General features: G+C 46.6%; 1 protein-coding gene across 1 annotated transcript in view; it reads left to right on the forward strand.

Moving 5' to 3' along the window:
* Nucleotides 1-18,011, forward strand: part of LOC115126666 (neurobeachin-like) — a 182,957-nt gene that overhangs the window by 116,664 nt on the left and 48,282 nt on the right. The window contains exons 18-20 of the mRNA XM_065005054.1: nt 3,743-3,805; nt 4,546-4,643; nt 14,693-14,785. Coding sequence (XP_064861126.1) covers nt 3,743-3,805; nt 4,546-4,643; nt 14,693-14,785 — 254 coding nt within the window. The remainder of the gene's footprint in view (nt 1-3,742; nt 3,806-4,545; nt 4,644-14,692; nt 14,786-18,011) is intronic.

Consider the following 18,011-nt stretch of genomic DNA (forward strand, 5'->3'; position numbering starts at 1 on the left):
CTCCTCTTACCCATCCTGATCCTCTCACTCCTCCTCCCCTCACTCCTTTCCACTCACTCCTCTTTCCTCTCCTCCTCTTTCCCCTCACTCCTCTTTCCCCTCACTCCTCTTTTCCCTCACTCCTCTTTCCCCTCACTCCTCTTTCCCCCACTCCTCTTTCCCCTCACTCCTCTTTCCCCTCACTCCTCCTACCTCTCACTCCTCTTTCCTCTCACTCCTCTTTCCCCTCACTCCTCTTTCCCCTCACTCCTCTTACCTCTCACTCCTGATCCTCTCACTCCTCTTTCCCCTCACTCCTCTTACCTCTCACTCCTGATCCTCTCACTCCTCTTTCCCCTCACTCCTCTTTCCCCTCACTCCTCTTACCTCTACCTCTCACTCCTGATCCTCTCACTCCTCCCTCCCCTCACTCCTCTTTCCACTCACTCCTCTTTCCTCTCACTCCTCTTGCCCCTCACTCCTCTTTCCCCTCACTCCCCTTTCCCCTCACTCCTCTTACCTCTCACTCCTGATCCTCTCACTCCTCCCTCCCCTCACTCCTCGTTCCACTCACTCCTCTTTCCTCTCACTCCTCTTTCCCCTCACTCCTCTTTCCCCTCACTCCTCTTTCCTCTCACTCCTCTTACCTCTCACTCCTGATCCTCTCACTCCTCCCTCCCCTCACTCCTCTTTCCACTCACTCCTCTTTCCTCTCACTCCTCCCTCCCCTCACTCCTCTTTCCACTCACTCCTCTTTCCTCTCACTCCTCTTTCCCCTCACTCCTCTTTCCCCTCACTCCTCTTTCCCATCACTCCTCTTTCCTCTCACTCCTCTTTCCCCTCACTCCTCTTTCCACTCACTCCTCTTTCCTCTCACTCCTCTTTCCCATCACTCCTCTTACCTTTCACTCCTGATCCTCTCACTCCTCCCTCCCCTCACTCCTCTTTCCACTCACTCCTCTTTCCTCTCACTCCTCTTTCCCCTCACTCCTCTTTCCCCTCACTCCTCTTTTCCCTCACTCCTCTTTCCCCTCACTCCTCTTTCCTCCCACTCCTCTTTCCCCTCACTCCTCTTTCCCCTCACTCCTCTTTCCCCTCACTCCTCTTTCCCCTCCTCCCTCCCCTCACTCCTCTTTCCCCTCACTCCTCCTACCTCTCACTCCTCTTTCCCCTCACTCCTCCTACCTCTCACTCCTCTTTCCCCTCACTCCTCTTTCCCCTCACTCCTCACTCCTGTTTCCTCTCACCTAGGGTTGCAAAATTCCGGGAACTTTCAATAAATTCGCTGCTTTTCCAGAAATCCCAGTTAGATGATTTCCTGCTTATTCCATCCTAATTCCAGGAATTCTCCAACTGGAACGTATTGAAAGTTCAGAGAAATGTGCAACCCTGCTCTCATGGTTACTTTCATTTAGCAGACTCTCTTATCCAGAGCAACTTACAATGTAGTGTGACTGCATACATTTACATAATGTTTCCCCGTGGGAATCAAACTCACAACCCTGGGATTGTAATCTCCTCGTTCCTCCAGCTGAGCCTCATTCCTTCAGCTGAGCCTCGTTCCTCCAGCTGAGCCTCACTCCTCCAGCTGAGCCTCACTCCTCTAGCTGAGCCTCACTCCTCCAGCTGTGCCTCGTTCCTCCAGCTGAGCCTCGTTCCTCCAGCTGAGCCTCGTTCCTCCAGCTGAGCCTCGCTCTACTAGCTGAGCCTCGCTCTACCAGCTGAGCCTCGTTCCTCCAGCTGAGCCTCGTTCCTCCAGCTGAGCCTCGTTCTACCAGCTGAGCCTCGTTCCTCCAGCTGAGTCTCGCTCTACCAGCTGAGCCTCGTTCCTCCAGCTGAGCCTCGTTCCTCCAGCTGAGTCTCGCTCTACCAGCTGAGCCTCGTTCCTCCAGCTGAGCCTCGTTCCTCCAGCTGAGTCTCGCTCTACCAGCTGAGCCTCGCTCTACCAGCTGAGCCTCGTTCCTCCAGCTATGCCTCGTTCCTCCAGCTGAGTCTCGCTCTACCAGCTGAGTCTCGCTCTACCAGCTGAGTCTCGCTCTACCAGCTGAGCCTCGTTCCTCCAGCTGAGCCTCGTTCCTCCAGCTGAGGCTCGCTCTACCAGCTGAGCCTCGTTCCTCCAGCTATGCCTCGTTCCTCCAGGGACCCTACTTGTTTACTTGTTTGTCTGTTTGTTTGTTTATGTCCAAGCCCCCTTGGGGTTTCTGGGTAATCAGAGGTGGAGAATTGCATTATGGACCAGCGTTCCGGAAAGTGTGTGTGTGTGTGCATGCATATGTGTGTGTGTGAGCTTCCATCTCGGCGCTGTTGTTGTGCTTGTGTTGTTGACAGGAAACGTTTATTGTGGTTGCCTAGCAGTGCCTCTCATCTGTTAAAAGCCGTTTCCATCCCTCTTTCTCTCCTCTGGCCTTATCCGTCATCGTTTCCGCTGAATCGTCCCTTGCTCTCATCCCTCTTTCTCTCTCTATCTCATCCCTCTTTCTCTCTCTCGCTCATCCCTCTTTCTCTCTCTCTCATCCCTCTTTCTTTCCCTCTCTCTCATCCCTCTTTCTCTCTCTTATCCCTCTGTCTCTCTCATCCCTCTGTCTCTCTCTCTCCCTTCTCTCTCTCTCTCTCTCTCTTTTCTCTCTCTCTCATCCCTTTTTTCTCTCTCTCCTCCCTTCTTTCTCTCTCTTTCTCTCTCTCTCTCTTTCTCTCTCTCTCTCATCCCTTTTTTCTCTCTCTCCTCCCTTCTCTCTCTCTCTCTCTCTTTCTCTCTCTCTCTCATCCCTTTTTTCTCTCTCTCCTCCCTTCTTTCTCTCTCTTTCTCTCTCTCTCTCTCTCTCTTTTCTCTCTCTCTCTCATCCCTTTTTTCTCTCTCTCCTCCCTTCTCTCTCTCTCTCTCTCTCTTTCTCTCTCTCTCTCTCGACCTCTTGACCATTGCCAACAAAGGGTATATAACAAAGTATTGAGATAAACTTTTGTTATTGACCAGATACTTATTTTCCTCCATTTTTTTGCAAATAAATTCATAAAAAATCCTACAATGTGATTGTCTGGATTTTCTTTTCTAATTTTGTCTGTCATAGTTGAAGTGTACCTATGATAAAAATTACAGGCCTCTCTCATCTTTTTAAGTGGGAGAACTTGCACAATTGGTGGCTGACTAAATACTTTTTTGCCCCACTGTATATGTACAGTGTTGTAACAATGTACAAATGGTTAAAGTACACAAGGGAAAATAAATAAGCATAAATATGGGTTGTATTTACAATGGTGTTTGTTCTTCACTGGTTGCCCTTTTCTTGTGGCAACAGGTCACAAATCTTGCTGCTGTGATGGCACACTGTGGAATTTCACTGTGGAAATATGTCTCTCTATTATGGTCATAGATTTGGCGGTTAGGAAGTGCAGCTCAGTTTCCACCTCATTTTTTGGGCAGTGAGCACATAGCCTTTCTTCTCTTGAGAGCCATGTCTGCCTACGGCGGCCTTTCTCAATAGCAAGGCTATGCTCACTAAGTCAAATCAAATCAAATGTATTTGTCACATACACATGGTTAGCAGATGTTAATGCGAGTGTTGCGAAATGCTTGTGCTTCTAGTTCCAACAATGCAGTAGTAACCAACGAGTAATCTAACCTAACAATTCCAAAACTACTATCTTATACACACAAGTGTAAAGGGATAAAGAATAGTCTGTACATAGTCAAAGCTTTCCTTAAGTTTGGGTCAGTCACAGGGGTCAGGTATTCTGACCACTCTCTCTCTCTCCGTGTGTTTTCCAGGATCGGGGAGTGAAGGAAGATGAGCTACAAAGCATCCTGAACTACCTGCTCACCATGCATGAGGTAAACTCACACTCTACTGTGTGTGTTGTGTGTGTGTTGTTGTGTTTGTGTGTGTGTGTGTGTGTGTGTGTGTCTGTGTGGGTGTGTGTGTCTGTGTGTGTGTGTGTGTCTGTGTGGGTGTGTGTGTCTGTGTGTGTGTGTGTGTGTGTGTGTGTGTGTCTGTGTGGGTGTGTGTGTCTGTGTGTGTCTGTGTGTCTGTGTGTGTCATAACTAACTATCATCAAGTATTCTCTCATGGCTACAGCATTGTGAAGTGCAGTGGTGCACTGGTCTGACCAGCTCTGAGCATCACCATATCGTGCCCAGTGCTGGTGAGCTCAGAGGTCATACAGTATATCCACGTTCTGGGGAACTTTACAAACGTCCCAAATGAAAGTCTATTTCTACTGAACAGGCTGTCAGATACTTCTTTCTCCCCTCTTTCCTGTCTCTGTCTTTCCTCTCTCTCTCTCTCTCTCTCTCTCTCTCTCTCTCTCTCTCTCTCTCTCTCCCTCTCTCTCCTCTCTCTCTCTCTCTCTCTCTCTCCCTCTTTCCTCTCTCTCTTTCTCTCCCCTCTTTCCTCTCTCTCTGTCTCTCTCTCTCTCTCTTTCTTTCTCTCCACTCTTTCCTCTCTCTCTCTCTCTCTCTCTCTCTCTCTCGTCTCTCTCTTTCTCTCCCCTCTCTCTCTCCTCCCCCCGTCTCTCTCTCTCTCCCCATCTCCCCTTCTCTCTCTCTCACTCTCTCTCTTTCTATCCCTCCAGGATGATAATATCCATGATGTTCTTCAGTTGTTGGTGGCTCTGATGTCAGAACACCCAGCCTCCATGATCCCAGCCTTCGACCAGAGAAACGGCATACGGTATACACAAACACACACACACACACACACACACACACACATACAAACACAAACACAAACAAACACACACCTATCCAAAATGGTTGAGTTGGAGTCCATCTGCCATGATAGACATTTTAGATTTTAGATTACAGGTCCTTACAGGTACATGGGGGAACCTATCAACATGGGGGAACCTATCAACATGGGGAACCTATCAACATGGGGAACCTATCAACATGGGGAACCTATCAACATGGGGAACCTATCAACATGGGGAACCTATCAATATGGGGAACCTATCAACATGGGGGAACCTATCAACATGGGGGAACCTATCAACATGGGGAAACCTATCAACATGGGGAAACCTATCAACATGGGGGAACCTATCAACCTATCAACATGGGGAAACCTATCAACATGGGGGAACCTATCAACATGGGGAACCTGTCAACATGGGGAACCTGTCAACATGGGGAACCTGTCAACATGGGGAAACCTATCAACATGGGGAACCTATCAACATGGGGAACCTATCAACATGGGGAACCTATCAATATGGGGGAACCTATCAACATGGGGAACCTATCAATATGGGGAACCTATCAACATGGGGAACCTATCAACATGGGGGAACCTATCAACATGGGGGAACCTATCAATATGGGGAAACCTATCAATATGGGGAAACCTATCAACCTATCAACATGGGGAAACCTATCAACATGGGGAACCTATCAACATGGGGAACCTATCAACATGGGGAACCTATCAACATGGGGAACCTATCAACCTATCAGCATGGGGGAACCTATCAACATGGGGAAACCTATCAACATGGGGAAACCTATCAACATGGGGAACCTATCAACATGGGGAAACCTATCAACCTATCAGCATGGGGGAACCTATCAACATGGGGAAACCTATCAACATGGGGAACCTATCAACATGGGGGAACCTGTCAACCTATCAACATGGGGGAACCTGTCAACCTATCAACATGGGGAAACCTATCAACATGGGGAAACCTATCAACCTATCAACATGGGGAAACCTATCAACCTATCAACATGGAGAAACCTATCAACATGGGGGAACCTATCAACATGGGGGAACCTATCAACATGGGGGAACCTATCAACATGGGGAAACCTATCAACATGGGGGAACCTGTCAACATGGGGGAACCTATCAACATGGGGAAACCTATCAACATGGGGGAACCTATCAACATTGGGGAACCTATCAACATGGGGGAACCTATCAACATGGAGAAACCTATCAACCTATCAACATGGAGAAACCTATCAACATGGGGGAACCTATCAACATGGAGAAACCTATCAACCTGTCAACATGGGGGAACCTATCAACATGGGGGAACCTATCTACATGGGGGAACCTATCAACATGGAGAAACCTATCAACCTATCAACATGGAGAAACCTATCAACATGGGGGAACCTATCAACATGGAGAAACCTATCAACCTGTCAACATGGGGGAACCTATCAACATGGGGGAACCTATCTACATGGGGGAACCTATCAACATGGGGAACCTATCAACATGGGGGAACCTATCAATATGGGGGAACCTATCAACATGGGGGAACCTGTCAACATGGGGAAACCTATCAACATGGGGGAACCTATCAACATGGGGGAACCTATCAACATGGGGAACCTATCAACATGGGGGAACCTATCAACATGGGGAACCTATCAACATGGGGAACCTGTCAACATGGGGAACCTATCAACATGGGGAACCTATCAACATGGGGAACCTATCAACATGGGGAACCTATCAACCTATCAACATGGGGAAACCTATCAACCTATCAACATGGGGAACCGTATCAACATGGGGAACCTATCAACATGGGGAACCTATCAACATGGGGAACCTATCAACATGGGGAACCTGTCAACATGGGGAAACCTATCAACATGGGGAAACCTATCAACATGGGGGAACCTATCAACATGGGGGAACCTATCAACATGGGGAAACCTATCAACATGGGGAACCTATCAACATGGGGAACCTATCAACCTATCAACATGGGGAAACCTATCAACATGGGGGAACCTATCAACCTATCAACATGGGGAAACCTATCAACCTATCAACATGGGGGAACCTATCAACATGGGGAACCTATCAACATGGGGAACCTATCAACATGGGGAACCTATCAACATGGGGAACCTGTCAACATGGGGAAACCTATCAACATGGGGAAACCTATCAACATGGGGGAACCTATCAACATGGGGGAACCTATCAACATGGGGAACCTATCAACATGGGGAAACCTATCAACATGGGGAACCTATCAACATGGGGAAACCTATCAACATGGGGAAACCTATCAACATGGGGAACCTATCAACATGGGGAACCTATCAACATGGGGAAACCTATCAACATGGGGAACCTATCAACATGGGGAACCTATCAACATGGGGAAACCTATCAACATGGGGAAACCTATCAACCTATCAGCATGGGGGAACCTATCAACATGGGGAAACCTATCAACATGGGGAACCTATCAACATGGGGGAACCTGTCAACATGGGGAAACCTATCAACCTATCAACATGGGGAACCTATCAACCTGTCAACATGGAGAAACCTATCAACCTGGGGGAAACCTATCAACCTATCAACATGGGGAACCTATCAACATGGGGAAACCTATCAACATGGGGGAACCTGTCAACATGGGGAAACGTAGCAACATGGGGGAACCTATCAACATGGGGGAACCTATCAACATGGGGACCTATCAACATGGGGAAACCTATCAACATGGGGGAACCTATCAACATGGGGAAACCTATCAACATGGGGAACCTATCAACATGGGGAACCTATCAACATGGGGAAACCTATCAACATGGGGGAACCTATCAACATGGGGAACCTATCAACATGGGGGAACCTATCAACATGGGGAAACCTATCAACATGGGGGAACCTATCAACATGGGGGAACCTATCAACATGGGGGAACCTATCAACATGGGGAAACCTATCAACCTATCAACATGGGGAAACCTATCAACATGGGGGAACCTATCTACATGGGGGAACCTATCAACATGGGGGAACCTATCAACATGGGGAAACGTATCAACCTATCAACATGGGGAAACCTATCAACATGGGGAACCTATCAACATGGGGAAACCTATCAACATGGGGAACCTATCAACATGGGGGAACCTATCTACATGGGGAAACCTATCAACATGGGGGAACCTATCAACATGGGGAACCTATCAACCTATCAGCATGGGGGAACCTATCAACATGGGGAACCTATCAACCTATCAACATGGGGAAACCTATCAACCTATCAACATGGGGAAACCTATCAACCTATCAACATGGGGAACCTATCAACATGGGGAACCTATCAACATGGGGAACCTATCAACATGGGGGAACCTATCAACATGGGGAAACCTATCAACATGGGGAACCTATCAACATGGGGAACCTATCAACATGGGGAAACCTATCAACATGGGGGAACCTATCAACATGGGGGAACCTATCAACATGGGGGAACCTATCAACATGGGGAACCTATCAACCTATCAACATGGGGAAACCTATCAACCTATCAACATGGGGAAACCTATCAACCTATCAACATGGGGAACCTATCAACATGGGGAACCTATCAACATGGGGAACCTATCAACATGGGGAAACCTATCAACATGGGGGAACCTATCAACATGGGGGAACCTATCAACATGGGGGAACCTATCAACATGGGGAAACCTATCAACCTATCAACATGGGGAAACCTATCAACCTATCAACATGGGGGAACCTATCTACATGGGGGAACCTATCAACATGGGGGAACCTATCAACATGGGGGAACCTATCAACATGGGGGAACCTATCAACATGGGGAAACCTATCAACCTACAACATGGGGAAACCTATCAACATGGGGAACCTATCAACATGGGGAACCTATCAACATGGGGAACCTATCAACATGGGGAACCTATCAACATGGGGAAACCTATCAACATGGGGAACCTATCAACATGGGGAACCTATCAACATCAGCATGGGGAACCTATCAACATGGGGAACCTATCAACCTATCAACATGGGGAAACCTATCAACCTATCAACATGGGGAAACCTATCAACCTATCAACATGGGGAACCTATCAACATGGGGAACCTATCAACATGGGGAACCTATCAACATGGGGAAACCTATCAACATGGGGGAACCTATCAACATGGGGAACCTATCAACATGGGGAAACCTATCAACATGGGGAACCTATCAACATGGGGAACCTGTCAACATGGGGAAACCTATCAACATGGGGGAACCTATCAACATGGGGAAACCTATCAACATGGGGGAACCTATCAACATGGGGAAACCTATCAACATGGGGAAACCTATCAACATGGGGAACCTATCAACCTATCAGCATGGGGGAACCTATCAACATGGGGAAACCTATCAACATGGGGAACCTATCAACATGGGGGAACCTGTCAACATGGGGAAACCTATCAACATGGAGAAACCTATCAACCTATCAGCATGGGGGAACCTATCAACATGGGGAAACCTATCAACATGGGGAACCTATCAACATGGGGGAACCTGTCAACATGGGGAAACCTATCAACCTATCAACATGGGGAACCTATCAACCTGTCAACATGGAGAAACCTATCAACCTGTCAACATGGGGAAACCTATCAACCTATCAACATGGGGAACCCTATCAACATGGGGAAACCTATCAACATGGGGGAACCTGTCAACATGGGGAAACGTAGCAACATGGGGGAACCTATCAACATGGGGGAACCTATCAACATGGGGAAACCTATCAACATGGGGGAACCTATCAACATGGGGAACCTATCAACATGGGGAACCTATCAACATGGGGAACCTATCAACATGGGGAAACCTATCAACATGGGGAACCTATCAACATGGGGAACCTATCAACATGGGGAAACCTATCAACATGGGGGAACCTATCAACATGGGGAACCTATCAACATGGGGGAACCTATCAACATGGGGGAACCTATCAACATGGGGAAACCTATCAACCTATCAACATGGGGAAACCTATCAACATGGAGAAACCTATCAACCTATCAACATGGGGAACCTATCAACATGGGGGAAACGTATCAACCTATCAACATGGGGAACCTATCAACATGGGGAACCTATCAACATGGGGAAACCTATCAACATGGGGAACCTATCAACATGGGGGAACCTATCTACATGGGGAAACCTATCAACATGGGGGAACCTATCAACATGGGGAACCTATCAACCTATCAGCATGGGGGAACCTATCAACATGGGGAACCTATCAACCTATCAACATGGGGAAACCTATCAACCTATCAACATGGGGAAACCTATCAACCTATCAACATGGGGAACCTATCAACATGGGGAACCTATCAACATGGGGAACCTATCAACATGGGGGAACCTATCAACATGGGGAAACCTATCAACATGGGGAACCTATCAACATGGGGAACCTATCAACATGGGGAAACCTATCAACATGGGGGAACCTATCAACATGGGGGAACCTATCAACATGGGGGAACCTATCAACATGGGGAACCTATCAACCTATCAACATGGGGGAACCTATCAACCTATCAACATGGGGAAACCTATCAACCTATCAACATGGGGAACCTATCAACATGGGGAACCTATCAACATGGGGAACCTATCAACATGGGGAAACCTATCAACATGGGGAACCTATCAACATGGGGAAACCTATCAACATGGGGGAACCTATCAACATGGGGGAACCTATCAACCTATCAACATGGGGAAACCTATCAACCTATCAACATGGGGAACCTATCAACATGGGGGAACCTATCAACATGGGGAACCTATCAACATGGGGGAACCTATCAACATGGGGGAACCTATCAACATGGGGAACCTATCAACATGGGGAAACCTATCAACATGGGGAAACCTATCAACATGGGGAACCTATCAACATGGGGAACCTATCAACATGGGGAACCTATCAACATGGGGAACCTATCAACATGGGGGAACCTATCAACATGGGGAACCTATCAACATGGGGAACCTATCAACATGGGGAACCTATCAACATGGGGGAACCTATCAACATGGGGAACCTATCAACCTATCAACATGGGGGAACCTATCAACCTATCAACATGGGGAAACCTATCAACCTATCAACATGGGGGAACCTATCAACATGGGGAACCTATCAACATGGGGAACCTATCAACATGGGGAACCTGTCAACATGGGGAAACCTATCAACATGGGGGAACCTATCAACATGGGGAAACCTATCAACATGGGGAACCTATCAACATGGGGGAACCTATCAACATGGGGAACCTATCAACCTATCAACATGGGGAAACCTATCAACATGGGGAAACCTATCAACCTATCAACATGGGGAAACCTATCAACATGGGGGAACCTATCAACATGGGGGAACCTATCAACATGGGGAAACCTAGCAACATGGGGGAACCTGTCAACATGGGGAACCTATCAACATGGGGAAACCTATCAACATGGGGAACCTATCAACATGGGGAAACCTATCAACATGGGGAAACCTATCAACATGGGGAAACCTATCAACATGGGGGAACCTATCAACATGGGGAAACCTATCAACCTATCAACATGGGGAAACCTATCAACATGGAGAAACCTATCAACCTATCAACATGGGGAAACCTATCAACATGGGGGAACCTATCAACATGGGGAAACCTATCAACATGGGGGAACCTATCAACATGGGGGAACCTATCAACATGGGGAAACCTATCAACCTATCAACATGGGGAAACCTATCAACATGGGGAACCTATCAACATGGGGAAACCTATCAACATGGGGGAACCTATCAACATGGGGAAACCTATCAACATGGGGGAACCTATCAACCTATCAACATGGGGAACCCTATCAACCTGTCAACATGGGGAAACCTATCAACCTATCAACATGGGGAACCTATCAACATGGGGAAACCTATCAACATGGGGGAACCTATCAACATGGGGGAACCTATCAACATGGGGAACCTATCAACATGGGGAACCTATCAACATGGGGGAACCTGTCAACATGGGGAAACGTAGCAACATGGGGGAACCTATCAACATGGGGAAACCTATCAACATGGGGGAACCTATCAACATGGGGAAACCTATCAACATGGGGGAACCTATCAACATGGGGAACCTATCAACATGGGGAACCTATCAACATGGGGGAACCTATCAACATGGGGGAACCTATCAACATGGGGGAACCTATCAACATGGGGAACCTATCAACATGGGGAACCTATCAACATGGGGAACCTATCAACATGGGGAAACCTATCAACATGGGGAAACCTATCAACATGGGGAAACCTATCAACATGGGGAACCTATCAACATGGGGAACCTATCAACATGGGGGAACCTATCAACATGGGGAACCTATCAACATGGGGAACCTATCAACCTATCAACATGGGGAACCTATCAACATGGGGAACCTATCAACATGGGGAAACCTATCTACATGGGGAACCTATCAACATGGGGAACCTATCAACATGGGGAAACCTATCAACATGGGGGAACCTATCAACATGGGGAACCTATCAACCTATCAACATGGGGGAACAACCTATCAACATGGGGAACCTATCAACCTATCAACATGGGGAAACCTATCCCTATCAACATGGGGAAACCTATCAACATGGGGAACCTATCAACATGGGGAACCTATCAACATGGGGAAACCTATCAACATGGGGGAACCTATCAACATGGGGGAACCTATCAACATGGGGGAACCTATCAACATGGGGAACCTATCAACCTATCAACATGGGGAAACCTATCAACCTATCAACATGGGGAACCTATCAACATGGGGAACCTATCAACATGGGGAACCTATCAACATGGGGAAACCTATCAACATGGGGGAACCTATCAACATGGGGGAACCTATCAACATGGGGGAACCTATCAACATGGGGAAACCTATCAACCTATCAACATGGGGAAACCTATCAACCTATCAACATGGGGGAACCTATCTACATGGGGGAACCTATCAACATGGGGGAACCTATCAACATGGGGGAACCTATCAACATGGGGAAACCTATCAACATGGGGAACCTATCAACATGGGGAACCTATCAACATGGGGAAACCTATCAACATGGGGGAACCTATCAACATGGGGAACCTATCAACATGGGGAACCTATCAACCTATCAGCATGGGGGAACCTATCAACATGGGGAACCTATCAACCTATCAACATGGGGAAACCTATCAACCTATCAACATGGGGAAACCTATCAACCTATCAACATGGGGAACCTATCAACATGGGGAACCTATCAACATGGGGAAACCTATCAACATGGGGGAACCTATCAACATGGGGGAACCTATCTACATGGGGAAACCTATCAACATGGGGGAACCTATCAACATGGGGAACCTATCAACCTATCAGCATGGGGGAACCTATCAACATGGGGAACCTATCAACCTATCAACATGGGGAAACCTATCAACCTATCAACATGGGGAAACCTATCAACCTATCAACATGGGGAAACCTATCAACATGGGGAACCTATCAACATGGGGAAACCTATCAACATGGGGGAACCTATCAACATGGGGAAACCTATCAACATGGGGGAACCTATCAACATGGGGAACCTATCAACCTATCAACATGGGGAAACCTATCAACCTATCAACATGGGGAAACCTATCAACCTATCAACATGGGGAACCTATCAACATGGGGAACCTATCAACATGGGGGAACCTATCAACATGGGGGAACCTATCAACATGGGGGAACCTATCAACATGGGGGAACCTATCAACATGGGGAAACCTATCAACCTATCAACATGGGGAAACCTATCAACCTATCAACATGGGGGAACCTATCTACATAGGGGAACCTATCAACATGGGGGAACCTATCAACATGGGGGAACCTATCAACATGGGGAAACCTATCAACCTATCAACATGGGGGAACCTATCAATATGGGGGAACCTATCTACATGGGGGAACCTATCAACATGGGGGAACCTATCAACATTGGGGAACCTATCAACACGGGGGAACCTATCAACATGGGGAAACCTATCAACATGGGGAAACCTATCAACCTATCAACATGGGGAAACCTATCAACATGGGGGAACCTATCAACATGGGGGAACCTATCTACATGGGGGAACCTATCAACATGGGGGAACCTATCAACATTGGGGAACCTATCAACATGGGGGAACCTATCAACATGGGGGAACCTATCAACATGGGGAAACCTATCAACCTATCAACATGGGGAAACCTATCTACATGGGGGAACCTATCAACATGGGGAAACCTATCAACCTATCAACATGGGGGAACCTATCAACTAATCAACATGGGGGAACCTATCAACATGGGGAATCCTATCAACATGGGGAAACCTATCAACATGGGGGAACCTATCAACATGGGGAACCCTATCAACATGGGGAAACCTATCAACATGGGGGAACCTATCAACATGGGGGAACCTATCAATATGGGGAACCTATCAACATGGGGAACCTATCAACATGGGGGAACCTATCAATATGGGGGAACCTATCAACATGGGGAACCTATCAATATGGAGGAACCTATCAATATGGGGGAACCTATCAACATGGGGGAACCTATCAATATGGGGGAACCTATCAATATGGGGGAATCTATCAATATGGGGAACCTATCAACATGGGGAACCTATCAACATGGGGGAACCTATCAACATTGGGGAACCTATCAATATGGGGGAACCTATCAACATGGGGGACCTATCAACATGGGGAACCTATCAACATGGGGAACCTATCAACATGGGGGAACCTATCCTTGCCTGTCTGACTGTGTTTGTGTGTTCCAGGGTGATCTGTAAACTCCTAGCCTCTAACAGTGAGAACATCAGAGTCCAGGCTCTCAAAGTCCTGGGATACTTCCTCAAACACCTCGGACACAAGTGAGTACCTGGATGGATGTGTGTGTGTGTGTGTGTGTGTGTTTGTTGCGATTATCTGAGTATAGAACCTCCGCAAACAAACACAGACAATCATATTTCAACCCTGCAGGCGTGACACAAAACGCAGAAATAATAATATCATTCATGCCTTCCCTTTGACGAGCTTCTTTTGTTGGCACTCCAATATGTCCCATAAACATCACAAATGGTCCTTTTGTTCTATTAATTCCGTCGATATATATCCAAAATGTCCATTTATTTGGGGCGTTTGATCCAGAAAAACACTGGTTCCAACTCGCGCAACATGACTAGAAAATATCTCATAAGTTACCTGTAATCTTTGTCCAAACATTTCAAAGAACTTTTCCTAATACAATTTTATTTATTTATATTATATATATATATATATATATATTATAGTAGAACTTATATATTATATATTATATATTTATATTGATTTATTATGTCTTTTTTAAGGTAAATAATCGATAACATTTCAGACGGGATAAACTGTGTTCAATACCGGAGGAAAACAACGTGTAGCGAGCTTTCAGGTCACGCGCCTCTAACCAAGAGTACACTTCTCTCTACCCTCGTTCTGAACAGGGCTACTTCTTTTTTTCTCAAAGGAAAAACCTCAACCAATTTCTAAAGACTGTTGACATCCAGTGGAAGCAATAGGAACTGCAAGAAGGTCCCTTAGAAATCTGGATTCCCAATGAAATCTCATTGAAAAGAGAGTGACCAAAAATAAAAAAAATCTGAATGGTTTGTCCTCGGGGTGTCGCCTGCTACATAAGTTCTGTTGTACTCACAGACATGATTCAAACAGTTTTAGAAACTTCAGAGGGTTTTCTATCCAAATACTATACTAATACTATATCCAATACTAATAATATGCATATCTTAGCTTCTGGGCCTGAGTAGCAGGCAGTTTACTTTGGACACGCTTTTCATCCGGACGTGAAAATACTGCCCCCTATCCTTATTGTAGTTTTAATGAAGTTTACACAAGAGTACGAGTTCCATTAAGTGCCTATGTATATCTCAATGTTGAGATAGTTTCCACTTTGTTATAATGTTTAAATAATACTGTTATACCTTTTATATAAAATATGTCATGTGCAACAATATTGAAGGAACATTTGAATTTGCAGTGTAAAAACTTAACATGAAAAAAGTGCGAATGACATTTACACTCACGGGTAGCCAAAAACTACTATCTGAAAGCCACGCCCCCAATATGCCATGCCTTTGGATTACCCAAACATGTTTTGTTTTTTTAGGGGGTAGGCAGATATATTGTGGCTTCTATCAATGTATTTGTCTGCAGAATTTCCAATCCCCCATATATATATATTTTGTAAATATACTAGTCAAAAGTTTTAGAACACCTGTCATGTCTGCTCCCGCTCTTCCCTCCCCCTGAGGGTGCCAGGCTGCCCTGCATTACGCACTATTACACTCACCTGCCTTCCCTTGTCACGCACATCAGCGATATTGGGCTCAACTGGACTCACTCACCTGTTTATGACCTCCCCTGTATGTGTCAGTTCCCTGCTGATGCATAAAAAAATAAATGTGTGTTACTCGTGTGTCCACTATTTACCCTGCGCTGGGTTGTTGTTTTATTTGTAGAGTGTAGCAACAGGTGTAGGAGCTCAGTGTATAGGCCTAGAGAGTGTGTGTGTGGGTTGAGTTCATGTGACCCTGGCGGAATAACCGTTGTGACTGAGCGTTCTTCCTGTGAGGTGTAGCCCTGATCAGGAGCAAAGCATTCTGGGAGGGTTGTGACTGAGCGTTCTTCCTGTGAGGTATAGCCCTGATCAGGAGCAAAGCATTCTGGGAGGGTTGTGACTGAGCGTTCTTCCTGTGAGGTATAGCCCTGATCAGGAGCAAAGCATTCTGGGAGAGTTATTTATTACTTCTGACGTCCACACTTCCTATAGCACGATATCAGACCTGAGACCTGTGTGTGTGTGTGTGTGTGTGTGGGGGGGGATAAAGAAAGAGAGAGACGGAGAGAGATATTGTCCTCTTTATGAGCAAGCGATTGAGAGATTTTCCTCAGAACACATTATATGAGAACCCACCACCTGAGACCAGTGCTATAAAGATATAGGTCACCCTGATTATGACATCACAAATGTAACATCGGAGAGACAGCGGTCCTCACTGTTGGAGAGCCAGACACCACTAGTCGCTACCATTAGCAGTAACTCAATCAATCAATCCAGATGTATTTATAGAGCTATTTATTACATTAGCAGTGGTCACTAAGTCTTTCCACAGAAACCCATCCTGGAACACAAAGAGCAAGTGGAAGCACAGGACTGCTGGCTAAGGAAACAACGCTCAACTTATGGATGGATGGCATTCTATTCACTATAATACAGAACAGAGGAACTGTGCTGCCTCCAGTCTGAATGAGAGGAGAGAGGAGGAGAGATCTGTCTCCATTCTGAATGAGAGGAGAGAGGAGGAGAGATCTGTCTCCATTCTGAATGAGAGGAGAGAGGAGGGGAGATCTGTCTCCATTCTGAATGAGAGGAGAGAATGAGAGGAGGTCTCCAGGGAGGAGAGATCTGTCTCCAGTCTGAATGAGAGGAGAGAGGAGGAGAGATCTGTCTCCATTCTGAATGAGAGGAGAGAGGAGGGGAGATCTGTCTCCAGTCTGAATGAGAGGAGAGAGGAGGAGAGATCTGTCTCCATTCTGAATGAGAGGAGAGAGGAGGGGAGATCTGTCTCCATTCTGAATGAGAGGAGAGAGGAGGGGAGATCTGTCTCCAGTCTGAATGAGAGGAGAGAGGAGGAGAGATCTGTCTCCATTCTGAATGAGAGGAGAGAGAGGGAGATCTGTCTCCATTCTGAATGAGAGGAGAGAGGAGGAGAGATCTGTCTCCATTCTGAATGAGAGGAGAGAGGAGGAGAGATCTGTCTCCATTCTGAATGAGAGGAGAGATCTGTCTCCAGTCTGAATGAGAGGAGAGAGGAGGAGAGATCTGTCTCCATTCTGAATGAGAGGAGAGATCTGTCTCCAGTCTGAATGAGAGGAGAGTCTGAATGAGAGGAGAGATCTGTCTCCAGTCTGAATGAGAGGAGAGATCTGTCTCCATTCTGAATGAGAGGAGAGATCTGTTTCCAGTCTGAATGAGAGGAGAGATCTGTCTCCATTCTGAATGAGAGGAGAGATCTGTCTCCATTCTGAATGAGAGGAGAGAGAGAG

This window comes from Oncorhynchus nerka, linkage group LG19 (genome assembly GCF_034236695.1).
Source record: "Oncorhynchus nerka isolate Pitt River linkage group LG19, Oner_Uvic_2.0, whole genome shotgun sequence".
Classification (NCBI taxonomy): domain Eukaryota; kingdom Metazoa; phylum Chordata; class Actinopteri; order Salmoniformes; family Salmonidae; genus Oncorhynchus; species Oncorhynchus nerka.